This window comes from Danio rerio, chromosome 17 (assembly GCF_052040795.2).
Source record: "Danio rerio strain M-AB ecotype USA chromosome 17, GRCz13ab, whole genome shotgun sequence".
Lineage (NCBI taxonomy): Eukaryota > Metazoa > Chordata > Actinopteri > Cypriniformes > Danionidae > Danio > Danio rerio.
In genome coordinates, this window is record NC_141037.1 from 18,007,608 (window position 1) to 18,020,781 (window position 13,174).

The window sequence follows — 13,174 nt, forward strand, 5'->3', positions numbered from 1 at the left end:
CTATATTTATGTCATATTATATTCTATACATCTGTCCTTCCCCTCAAAATTACATTTTAGAAGCCTGCTAATTTAATTAGCCTATTTGCTGGTGATTTTCAAGCCCCTCAGGCTGGGGCTGAGTTAAATGTCATGCACCCTCAGACAAAGCCACCGAAAGACAAGTTGTCCCCCTGAAGCGAGCTGCTGTTTCAGCTGCCAGAGCTCGTTTTCCCTACTGCAATTCAAAACATGTCATTAAGGTGGCTGGAGCTTCTTTCTACAAACATCTGTTCCCATTACTGTTCAGCAACCACAGGGAGTGATTCATCACCGAGCAGAGGTGCGCAAAAACAGCACAAGATGTAAAACTCTGCCTGTAACCTGCGTATAGGAATGAATGTAAAGCTGCTGATGAAGCATCTTGCTGTATTTGATTAATGCATTGTAGCAGGTGTCTGAATGCCTGTGAGGTCAGCCAATGGAATGAGCTTGTTCAGAAAGTTTAGTCTGGATCAGAATTTTCTAGATTTGGAAATCTTCAGCCATCTTACTTTTGTGTCAGTTCCGTATCAAGTAAAATTGGATTAGATGACAGTGATTCAGATACAAAACACTTATTCTGATTTCCAAATCTGGATCACTAGTACTCTAAATACAATTACAATTTATGCTACTACATTGTAGAAAATTAGTTGCTACCTTAAATGTTTAAGTTGAATCAAACTAGTTTACAAGTCATCTTAAATTAAAACCATAAAGGGCACCTGATTGACCCCTTTTTCAAGATTTACGATTAGCCTTTTGTGTCTTAAGAATGTGATTTTAAAGTTTCAGCTCAAAACACCCATCAGATTATTTTATTATATCCTTCAGAACATTGGAATTTTCTGTTCTGAACACAGTGTAGCTGTTTTTGTTGCCTGTGCCTTTAATGCTAGTTCTCCCCGCCCACCATTTCTACTGTTTTTGCACAGCAAATGTGACAGGATACACGTTAATATACAATGCTGTAGGGATATCCGTTATGTTAATGTACAAAATAAACCTGATTTAATGTTTACAAACTGGGATTAAAGCGTCGTCTTTCACAAGTGTACTGCGGCTGAGGTCATGAATTACGTAACGATTTTACCGTCTTTAACTTTATTACAAACATGCGCTGTTTTAAATATGTTATGAACTTGTAAAACTCATCCTTGATCACATTTGATAATGACTGATGATCACAGAGAGCTGAACAGCACTTGTAATCCTAGTTGCTTTGCGCACATGCTGTCTTGTTGATATGATTATATGCATTACTATGGAGGCATGTTAATACGTGGCTGTCAATCAATTCGGTGGGACGGGGAAACTGCACTCCTATGTCACGTTGTGGTCGGCCTCAAAATGGGAGTGATTTGGATCCTATTTTAACGTCAGGAAATTAAAAATAAGAGACTTATCTCTATATCACCCCAATATAACTGTGGACACACTAAACCTACACACAGTTCTGTCTAAACAGCTTACAAAAGATAATTTTCATCATAGGTAATTTTCATCTCAGCAGGCCCAGGATGTCAATATGTCAGATTGACGTTGTACCCCAACGTTGTGGGACATTGAATTTTTTTCAGAACAAAACTTTTGGTCGATGTCAGTGTCCAACGTCGGACAGATGTTACATTTTGTTTACTTTCCAACACAACCTAAAAACAACTAAATATCCGGCCTAACGATGTTACAGCTTGACGTTGAGTGAACGTTACCAATATGAGGTCTATCAGACATTGGATTTTAGTTTGCCATACCTGACAAATAAATGTCAGTATTTGACGTCAATATGACGTTGTATTAAGATGTTGGCTCAAAGTTGGATTTTGGGCACTTTCTATAACGACCTAAAATCAACTAAATATCAACGTCTTTTCAAGTCGTTATTGAACATCAAAATAACATTGTCCTTAGACGCTGGTGCCCTAAATCCAACCTAATATTAACGTCTTATGACATTGTGTGTCTGCTGGGTTCAGTGACATGTAGTCTAAACAGTCTCTCTGTCATTCCGTATAAAGATTTTTGGACCATTGTAAATGCTTTTAAATGGTTTGCTGCAATTATAAAGTGGCCATTTCTTGGAAATGTTCAGTATGATGCGGTTTACTATCTATGGGTGATTTGATTGGACAGGAATCACAGGACTGATTTTTCTACTGAGCCAATCTCCGAAGACAAGAACAAATAAAGTAGTGGCTTCAGGTGGATGGAAAATAGTGGAGTAAAAGTACTGATACAGCACACAAAATTTACTCAAGGGAAAGTAAAAGTACACATTTTTAAATAAAAAAATAAAAATAATAAAAAAATACTCAGATACAGTAATTTAAGTGTTTGTAATTTGTTACTTTACACCACTTCTAAAAACAGCTTATAAAACTTAAAAAGTCGAAAACATGATTAACTTACTTTTATTTAGTAATTACCACAAAAACATGTTGTCATGACATAGTGATCATAATATTTTAGTGTATGAACATCACCTTCCTTTATCAATGATCATATTATAAATCTTAAAGAGACTACTTGTCAGATACCTTTTAAACTATACAAACTGAGGGTATTCAAAAGTTTTTTTTTTAAACAACAAATTCTCAGGATTTTATCCAGCTTGGATAGTGATTAGATCCAATCCAAACAACTGGCCCTAAGTGATGGTTGAGTTTAGTGTATTCTGTTGGTTATAAGCTCAACCTTCTTGCCTTGTAAGTGACTGCCTCCTTGTGGCGAACAGTAGCTATTGTTCTACTACTAACTTGCATTTGTCTCTGTTGTCCTGTAGGTGGCGGTGGAGCAAAAGAATGAAACCACAGTGGAGGGGACTCCGAGTGAGAGATCTAGTGAGTGCACTCAGCAGTGAGGAAACACAAGAGGGAGGTTTACAGGTTGCACTTGATGAACAAGAGGAAGTTCGGCCCTGACCTTGGGTAGTTTTCGTTTACATTTTTTTAGTGTAATGTTAAAATGAAACTAAGACACATTTTCAGCATGAATGATTGGGGAAATGGAAACACTGCAGAATATTTCTAGAACTCTATGTGTCCAAAATATTTCAAGTATGTGACTTGCTGTTGCAGCAAATTCTTATGATTTTGTTTGATGGATATGGCAACCCACATAGCAATTTATTTCCAGTCATGATTTGTGTAAAAAAAATCTATATTTTGCCTATGAAGTGTCATTTCTTTAGGTTTATCAGGTCAGATTTCTTGCTATTTAATTATTTACCAAGGATAACGAGGGACTGACACATTTTCAGAGCTTTTGAATTAGAATACAGATAATTAAGCCTAACTTCTAATAAAATAAATGCTAGTATAACAAAAAGGTACCATCAACCTTAGATTTGTGATCTTGAGACTTTTATAAGCACATTTTAATTGGTTATAAATATTTATATTTGAGTTCCATTTCCATGCATTTTTAGATCAACAATTTCAAATAAAAAATATAATTTACATTCATTTGACTTTAAGTTTATTTCTCAAACACTGAGAAACAAATCTGATGAACTGAAGATTAATTAGGTTCAAGTCCTAAAGCATTGTATTGCTATGAGGGAAATAGATTGTGAATGTCAAACACCCTTTATTTTGCACATGTCGTTGAGTTTAAGTGAGCATATTTTTATTTAGTTTTAACACTTTAAAGTAAGTTTCGTTATGTACGAAGTGGCCAAGAGAGCTTAACTTGCTGCAATTAAAAAAAGCACATGCCATTACAAAAAGCGACAGCAAATTGAGATAAGATCTTCATCCATTTGACAGCATACAAGCTGCAAATCATTACAACATAAACACATTAAAAAAAAACAAAAAAAAAACTTGCTGCTTTTCGCACAACACCAATAAATTAATAAAATGCACTGCATTTTCTCACAATGCAAACAAAGAGCATGGAACTGTCATGGTGGGATATTACAGAACACAAAAATCCATGTGCAGCAGTTTATTTTGACAAAAAAAAAAAAAAAAAAAACAAGCGATAATCCAGAAAACACAGGTTGACAAGCAAAAGCAAAAATCAAGTAAAGGAGTGAGCACAAAAAAATTGTCCAGGCTAGAAACAAACAGGAATCCAAAAAAAGAGGGCAAAAATATAAAACTAGACATGTCCAGACATGAACAATCAGGAATCCAAAAATAAGCAAATACAAAACTTGATCACCAAACACGAGGAACAAGCAAATTCCTAAAGCAACTGAGATACAAGACAAAGGGTTTCTAAAGACCGAACTAAATTCACAAACAAGAAACAGCTGTCACAAATTATAGACTCAGAAGCAAAGCATTGAAGGAAATGAAGTTCAAAGACAAAAACAAACTAGTGCCCTCAAGTGTCCATTGAAGGGCACTGCAACAGGTGTGACAGGAGCACAATGGAAATTTATGTTATGGTTATTTAGGCTAATAAAATACAAAAGACAAGAGAATCGGGTTGCTAAATAAACAAACAAAAAACTCGGTTTTCAAAGATCACCCACAACTTCACTGAGCAATAGTCATAGCATAACGGCGTCCATCACGTTTTTGGGTTTTCTTAAAACATTTTTGTTGTTTTCCGTTCTTTTTGCAAATATTGTGAGAAAATGCAGCATGTTTTCGTAAATTGTTTGCGTTGTGAGAACATGCAGTGCGTTATATTAATTTGTTTGTGCGTTTTTTAATGTGTTGCTGTCAAACCGATGTTTTTTGTAATTGCATGTGTTTTCTTTAATTGCAGACTGTTAAGTTCTCTTGGCCACCGTAAGAGAGGACTTAAGCTGTGTTAAACTACAAACAAACTGCTGTAATTATGTTTGTGTGTGTGTGCTTTAAATACATTTCTTAAAAAAATAAGTTTAATTTTTCTTACATTTTATTGACAAATAATAAGTGTCTAACAACAACAACAAACAATATTTGAGGTAACCCTTTCTAAATAATATTTGCGCAATATTTGAGTAGCATTTCATTTCACATGTTGTTGTTTTGGTTTTGGGAGTTTCTGTTGTTTTTTTAGCAACACTCTTTGTGCACAAACCCAGTACTAATCAAGAAGCATTAAAACAAATGACATAATGTATGCTTTAATCATAATAAAAATGATTATGATTCACCGTTGCTCTGGTTTGTTGTTAAATGCAGAGGAACACACTTTGAAGAAGTACAATGAATGATTAAAGAATGTTTTTGGCATTCTTGTTCATATGGTCTGATGCATTTCTGTTTCTGCTGCAATATATGAATAGCAGGGATTCACATTACAGATGTGTAGCCGACAAATCTCCAACAACTTCCAGCTTCTTCAGCTCAAAGACTTCTACTACGTGCCTGGTCCATAATAACATGCGAACAGTAGGGGAGAGCAGGGATAAAAGTATTATTTTTCATAAAAATCTATTTTTGAAAATAGAGCTTAAGACAGAAATATATTTTGGCAGTGGTTATTAACTCATAAGTGTGGTCTATTAGTATTGGGTGGTATTTTGAACAAATGTAGATTTACTTTATTTACACAACAAAATTTGCTAGATTTACTGGCTTAATCTGGTTTATTTTAAATATATCTGACTATGACCTTGTTAATCTTTGCAAAAAATATTAAACTTATACTGAAGTTCGGACCTAGCCGCAGGACACAGTCCCGAAATCCATCAAGAGTTGCATGCTAAATGTGTTGCCTGGAAAGCAAATGTTGTCAGGGCTTTGAGAAAATAGATTTATTACTTTTGTCCCACATTACTTTCATCCCATACTACACTGCCTGACAAAATCTTGTCGCCTATCCAATTTTTGAGCTTGGACGACTGCATCCATACATCTCTGCAATTACTCCAATAACGTATTAATAAAGTCATCTGGAGTGGCAAAGAATGCGTTCTTGCAGGACTCCCAGTGTACATCAAGGTTCTCTGAATTCATCTTCAATGCCTTCTCCATCTTCCCCAGACATGCTCAATAAAGTTCACACCTGGTGACTAGGCTGGCCAATCCTGGAGCACCTTGACCTTCTTTGCTTTCAGGAACTTTGATGTGGAGACTGAAGTATGAGAAGTAGCACTATCCTGCTGAAGAATTTGCCCTCTCCTGTGGTTTGTAATGTATTGGGCAGCCCAAATGTCTTAATACCTCAGGCTGTCGATGTTGCCATCCACTCTGCAGATCTCTCGCATACCCCCCATACTGAATGTAACCCCAAACCATGATTTTTCCATCGCCAAATTTGACTGATTTCTTTGATATTCTTGGGTCCATGCGGGTTCCAATAGGTCTTTTGAAGTATTTGTGATGATTGGGATGCAGTTAAACAGATGATTCATTGAAAAATCTACCTTTAGCAACTTTTCCAAATGATGAACTAGAGGTCAAGTTATTATTTGTTGCTCTTACAACAAGGATTGAAGAGAAGACCTTTGTCAGGTAGTTTATAATTATTTTTTTACATTTCTTACATTGCAAATCCATATTCAATATCTTACTTTTTTTTTTTTTTACAGTTTTTGTTGCAAATATGTTTTAGACTTGGTTAAAAACCCATCTTCTAAGAATTGATGTCAGAAAACCAGACCAAAATACTTTTAAATAATAACAAATATGTCAAATAAGCAAGTTTTCTTGCCTACGCACAGTGTTATTTAGATGGCTTTAATCAGAAATTTCCTGATTGATATGTGAATATAGGCTTTTCATAGACTCTGTTGGAAATTATCACTTAGCACTAAAATTAGCTGTCTAAAAACTAATTTAGAGCAAAATATCCAGGGCTATACTAAACTGTAAACATTTGATGATTCAAATTATAATTGTCAATCCTCCAGTTTTCCCAGGATTCTCCCTTATTTACAATTCTTTCATGCTGTCATCAGGTAAAGGTATTTTCTCGTATTTCTCCCAAATTTTAATCTTTCTATGAAGGGTGGCAATCATAAACATCATAGAGGCGATCCTCCCTATACGCAACAAAACTGCCGAACCACCAGGGGACACTCCCTGCTCTTAAATGTGAATCTGTTTTGTGCTTTCATTTTATTTAGGCATGAAAATACTAGCTGCAGGCGACGCGGTGGTGCAGTGGGTAGCACATTCGCCTCACAGCAAGAAGGTTGCTGGTTCGAGCCTTGGCTGAGTCAGTTTTTGTATGGAGTTTGCATGTTCTCCCCGCCTTCGCGTGGGTTTCCTCCGGGTGCTCCGGTTTCCCCCACATTCCAAAGGCATGCTGTACAGGTGAATTGGGTAAGCTAAATTGTCTGTAGTGTAATGTATGTGTGTGAATAAGTGTGTGTGGATGTTTTCCAGTGATGGGTTGCGGCTGCAAGGGCATCTGATGTGTAAAAAACTGCTAGATAAGTTGGTGGTTCAATCCGTTGTGGCGACCCTGGATTAAAAAACGGACGAAGCCGAAAAGAAAAGAAATGAATGAACATTAACTGCGTCCTAAATGGCACACTATGCACTATATATCTATCTATATATATATATATATATATATATATATATATATATATATATATATATATATATATATATATATATATATATATATATATATATATATATATATATACACACACACACATATACAGTTGAAATCAGAATTCTTAAATTTGTTTTTTCTTTTTTGTGTATTTCCCAAAGGATGTTAAACAGAGCAAGAAAATTCGTAGAGAAAGTCTTATTTGTTTGATTTCAGCTACAATAAAAGCAGTTTTTAATTTTTTAAAAACCATTTTAGGGTCAAAAGTATTAGCCCCTTTAAGCTATGTATTTTTTCAGTAGACTACAGAACAAACCATCATTATACAAAAACTCGCCTAATTACCCTATCCTGCCTAGTTACCCTAATTAACCTAGTTTAGCCTTTAAATGTCACTTTAAGCTGTATAGAAGGGTCTTTATATATAAAGAATTGCCTTCATGTGTTTATGTTATGTTTTTTTTAAGTATTTTATACACTGATGCTGCTTTAGCTTACAAAATATACAATATGTGTTAATGAGAAATATTATAAACCACTTCTTTCCCACAATTCTGTTGAGTCTATAACCTGAATCTGAAATGTGAGGGAAATGATGATCCCCTCATATCATCATAGCCAGGATGAGTTTCCATAGTTACCAACTTGAAAACTGAAATGTGGCAAATGTGAAGGAACCACTCGAGACAAGACCCGCAACTTTATTGTATTTTTCTACACTGGAGACACTGAGAGAATCCTGGATAGGCTTGGGCATTTTTGAGCCTGTGATATTTTGGAAAAGTAATAGCTTTGACCTAGAGAGAAATTAGGACTTTTTTTATTCTGTACAGCAGCAATTTCCCAATGCTTGTGGAGTGACACTGAGGTGAAGCAGATATTGATCTAGCAGAGGTTTCTCTCCTGCAGGAACAGCGCCTGTGAGGATTCTCAAATTCTTAATAATTTATCCTCTGTCTGCACATGCATAAATGTGATAGGGTGAGAGATGCATTTGAACTATCAAGTCATTTCAATTCAATATCTCCAACCCCCAGAAGTACTGTAGCATGGGTTTCATAGAGTCTTTCAATTATTTTGATTTTCAATTTAAGCTGAAGCAGATAAAATTTCTATTTAGAATATGAGGAAAAGATTGATACATTAATTAATGGGTGGATAGTTTAATGTATGCTTTTTGCATACATAATTGTATATCAGTAGATAGATGGTTGGATTATCTAAAAATGGGTAATTATAAACCAACACTGAGTCAAATGTGCCTAACACAACCATAAGGTAAAATATTTAAAATTAAATGGAGTTCGGTCTAAACTGATGTTGGGGCCAGATCCAAATGGGTGGGACTTGAACTCCAAATGGGCTGTGCAGACCTCCAGGAGCTTTTGACCCCAACCCTAAACCTACCCCTTCCAATTATCTACCGGGTTTCATAAACATATACACCTACCAACTCTAAACCTACCTCTTACAATATCCTGTGTGCTTACAGTAATCTACTGGGTTTCATTAACCTAACTCTAAAAGGGGTTGCACACCGGATGTGCCATGCATTTTAGAATTCTAAACATAGTTTTCTACACCGGCGCCACATGTCGGCAGCTCTCCGCAGTGCCCAGCTATAACTCAGGACACTGTTCACATTTCTAGTGCACCACAGAGCGACATTTGAATAGTTTCATTTTAAATAAAATGCAAATGTGCGCGTCTTATGTGCGATACTGCTAACAGAGTTTTGAGGCATGTCCGGTGTGCAACCTGCTTAAACCTACCCCTTACAGTAACCTGTTGTGTTTTATTAACACCTGCCTTAACCTACCCTTTACAGTAATCTACTGGGTTTTATTAAAATCTACACCTACCCAACCCTAAATATAGCCCTTGCAATGACCTGTTGTGTTTTATTAACGCCTTCCTCAAGCCTAAACCTACCCCTTACAGTAATCTACTGGGTTTCATTAAAATCTACAAATACCACAACCTTACAACTACCCCTTACAGTAACCTATAGGGTTTTATTGACTATACATCAACTCTAAGCCTACCTCTTACAGTAAAAAAATTAAAATTAAATAAACATGAAAATAAAACATATCACTGTAATACAGCACTGCAAAAATGACACTATATTTTTGTGCACATTTTTAGTAGCCGTAACTGTAGGCCATTAACCCAACTCGTGGTCCAAAGTCCCTCCCAACCTACTTTCAGACTTGAAGATCTCCAGACTGCATTGGCATATACTTGGAAGAAATACCAAGTGGTTTGTCCCAGTGCCAATTGGTTTGGTTTTTCCATATTTGAACCAACGTTTGCTTATGACAACCCATGTTTTTTGAGTGTGTGCTGTGCTGTATGTTCCAAAAAAATTTTGGATTTGTCACATACAGTATCATACACTATATAATACGCAGTGAAATGCTAACACAACCACTTGTAACCTTAAATATAGTAACAACAATAACAAAAATTACAATAATAATAACAAAAGAATCAAAATCTGGAGAAATAGAAGTGATAGAATATATAATAAAAGCAAATATAAACTATTTAAAGACTTTATATATAGAGTATGTGGTTGCAAAACAAAGTACAAAGTGTAAAATATAAAAGAGCTATCTATACAAACTATACGTACAGACATACTTGCATACTTACATACATACATGCATGAACTGGTTAGAAAGTAAAGTTCTAAATGAATGAATTTCCTCTTTTATAAAAACGACAGTAATAATCCAGATCTATGAAATATTGGGCTGCCTTTTATCAGACAATACAGTATATCTGAGGGGGAAAATCATGCTAACCTTCTGTAATTGACTGACTCAAGAAAAAATGGAAAATTAGAAGCATGGCTTTTGATGATACTTTAGGGATTTCTGCTCAGCTAAAGATTAAAGTTAAGTTTTTAAAGATTGCCCCTTTTTGTAAAGCACTCATTTAGAAAAAAAAATGTGTACACTTGTACACCTACTTTAGTAAAATAGTAAACATTTATAATAATCAAATATAACTCAAATAGTAGACAATTAGATAAACATGTTAATTAGCAAAATAGTAATAATAGCAAAATAAGCTATTTTGTATATGTTACATGTTCTTAATCCGGCCCTGCTAACAACGGTCACAAAGTAAAGACACCGCAGCGTCCAGTTAGTATGCATTAGTTGTGTGGAGAAATCTTAGCCAGCAGAGGGCGCCAACAACACACTTAACTCAAAACTTTAGTGAGAGAGAGATGACTCAACAACAGCTGCTTCACCCCGAGTCCTCCACACACTGAGAGATGCTTTTCTTGGCCTATATTTTATTAGTGGTTTGTATTCATCTGCAGTATGTCATCAAGATAATGTTACCATAAGCTTTCAAGTTCAGCTTGGCTCAACTTTTGCCATTAGCCCTATAGATGCAAGAAAACCAAATTTATCCAGACCTCCACTGCGTTTTTTTTTTTTTTTTTTGGAAAGTTCTCAAATTGTCAGTTCATGCCACATTTAGATGGCGCGTCAATGCATGCGACGCATCCACATTATTGACTTCCTCTGGATGGGTTAGGGCGGTGCCAGTGTGGGTGGCACATAGCATGCACTGCCAAGATGGTTGGCACGACCGTCTGGCCAGCAAAGCCGAGGGCACTGTAGCGGATCTTAGCGTGTTCAGATGTCCTATCAAGCCGTCTGTGTGTTTGTTTATCAGTCTTTCATTTGTCAATTTGCTGTCTGTCTGGGAACAGAAGAAGGTCAGGGAACACTGCCAAACCTCCAAAATGACCCTGTCCGCCAATAAAGTGCCAGAGCATAAACTCGGATCACAGATCAAAGATTACTGTGTTCCTGGTGGCACCACGTGACTTCTAGCATACCTCCGTCAATTTAACATAAAAATTCGGTCATCGTTTATTCACCCTCATGTTGTTCCAAACCCGTCTGAGCACGAAAGAAAATGTTTTGAATAATTTACTGGTGCCTGTTTTCCATGTGATGAATGAGAGCTTTCAAACTTCAAAAAAGGCTCACAAAGCACCATAAATATTATCAAAGTGATTCATACAACTGGTTTGCTATGCTTCGAGTAGCCTATTCAGTAGCTAAGCATGTACAATAGCTTTAATTTAAGAGCTATTAATGAATAGTTCTTTACTCACCCTTATGTCATCTCAAATCCACAAGAGTTATTCTACCAAATAAATGAAAATGATAGTTCACCCCTATTTGAATTTAATTGAAAAAGTAATCAGTTGCTAGCACTCAAAAATAAATAGATTAAATAGATTTTTTTTTTACTATGGAAGATGATGGGTGCCAGAAATTAGCATTTTTCAGAATAGCTCCTTTTGTGTCAACAGAAAAAGAAACTTAGAAAGTTTTAAAACCACATTATGTAATCTTTAATTCTTGGGTGAACTATCCCTTTAAGGTCCTTTTTTCCTTTAATGTCCACTTTATGCACTTTAATCACCGTCGGGCACCGTCTGGTTCGGCTCATCTGCCAAAACCGACCTCTGTAATCGTTCGGACTTCTGAATGTATCACTGGCACTACCCTTCCTACACTTCAAGAACTGTACTGTTCCAGAGTGAGTAAAAGGGCTCGCAAAATCACTCTGGATGCCTCACACCCAGCACACTACCTGTTCAAACTGTTTCCGTCTGGCCGGCGCTTCAGAGCACCAAGCACAAAAAACAGCCAGACACAGGAAAGTTTCTTTCCTCAGGCCATCTACCTCATGAACAGTTAAATATCCCCCAACTGTGCAATAAATATGTGCAATACTTTCTCATATGAACTTGTACACAGCACCGTTTAACCTGTATATTTATAACAATCTGCATACAATTCCACATCCAGATTTCTCAACTCTCTGTTTAATGTTTATCGTATTTCTTTTTTTCATATTTATTTTGTGTTGTCACTTGTCACTTTATGTACACCGGAAGTTTTTGTAGCCAAAACAAATTCCTTGTGTGTGTGAAGCACACTTAACAATAAAACTGATTCTGTTTCTGATTAGGGAACAACTGCTTGTTAACGCAAATTTCTAATCATCCAATCACATGGCTGCACCTTAATGCATTTAGGCATGTAGACATGGGCTTGTAGACATGATCTACTAGGATTTTCACACACAACCATCTTAAAGGTTTACAGAGAATGATCAGAAAAAGAAAAAGAGAACAGGAAACTGAGGCTACAATTCATACAGGCTCAAAAAATAGGACAATAGAAGATTGCAAAAACATCGCCTGGTCTCGATTTCTGCTGCGACATTGGAAGGGAAGGGTCAGAATTTGGCATCTACAAAATGAAAGCATGGATCCATACTTCCTAGTATCAACAGTTCAGGCTGGTGGTGGTGGTGTAACGGTGTGGGGGATATTTTCTTGGCACAATTTGCTCTCATTAGTACCAATAGAGCATCGTGTCAACACTACAGCCTACCTGAGTATTGTTTCTGACCATGTCTATCCCTTTATAACCACAGTGTACCCATCTTCTGATGGCTACTTCCAGCAGGATATCACACCATGTCATCAAGCGTGAATAATGTCAGACTGGTTTCTTGAACATGACAATGAGTGCACTGTACTCAAACGGCCTCCACAGTCACCAGATCACAATCCAATAGAGCACCTTTGGGTTGTGGTGTAACGGGAGATATGCATCATGGATGTGCACCCAACAAGTCTGCAGCAACT

The 13,174-nt window shown here is 36.3% G+C and overlaps 2 protein-coding genes and 1 long non-coding RNA gene across 5 annotated transcripts in view; 2 read left to right on the forward strand and 1 right to left on the reverse strand.

Annotated features, from left to right (window-relative positions):
- The window catches only part of ston2 (stonin 2), a 50,785-nt gene extending 45,662 nt beyond the window's left edge, over positions 1 to 5,123 (forward strand). For 2 of the 3 annotated variants that reach the window (XM_087289458.1, XM_087289459.1), the window contains exon 4: positions 2,804 to 4,002. In XM_087289458.1, the coding sequence (XP_087145584.1) occupies positions 2,804 to 2,881 (78 nt within the window). In that variant the 3' untranslated portion in view covers positions 2,882 to 4,002. Of the gene's footprint in view, positions 1 to 2,803 lie in introns of all 3 variants that reach the window. The other variant, NM_001033743.2, reaches the window with a different exon arrangement.
- Positions 1 to 13,174, reverse strand: part of hmbox1a (homeobox containing 1a) — a 664,927-nt gene that overhangs the window by 504,694 nt on the left and 147,059 nt on the right. The gene's annotated exons all lie outside the window — the stretch shown is intronic.
- The window catches only part of LOC141378540 (uncharacterized), a 39,943-nt gene continuing 33,805 nt past the window's right edge, over positions 7,037 to 13,174 (forward strand). Inside the window, exon 1 of the long non-coding RNA XR_015513236.2 lies at positions 7,037 to 7,235. This is a non-coding gene — a long non-coding RNA (uncharacterized LOC141378540). The remainder of the gene's footprint in view (positions 7,236 to 13,174) is intronic.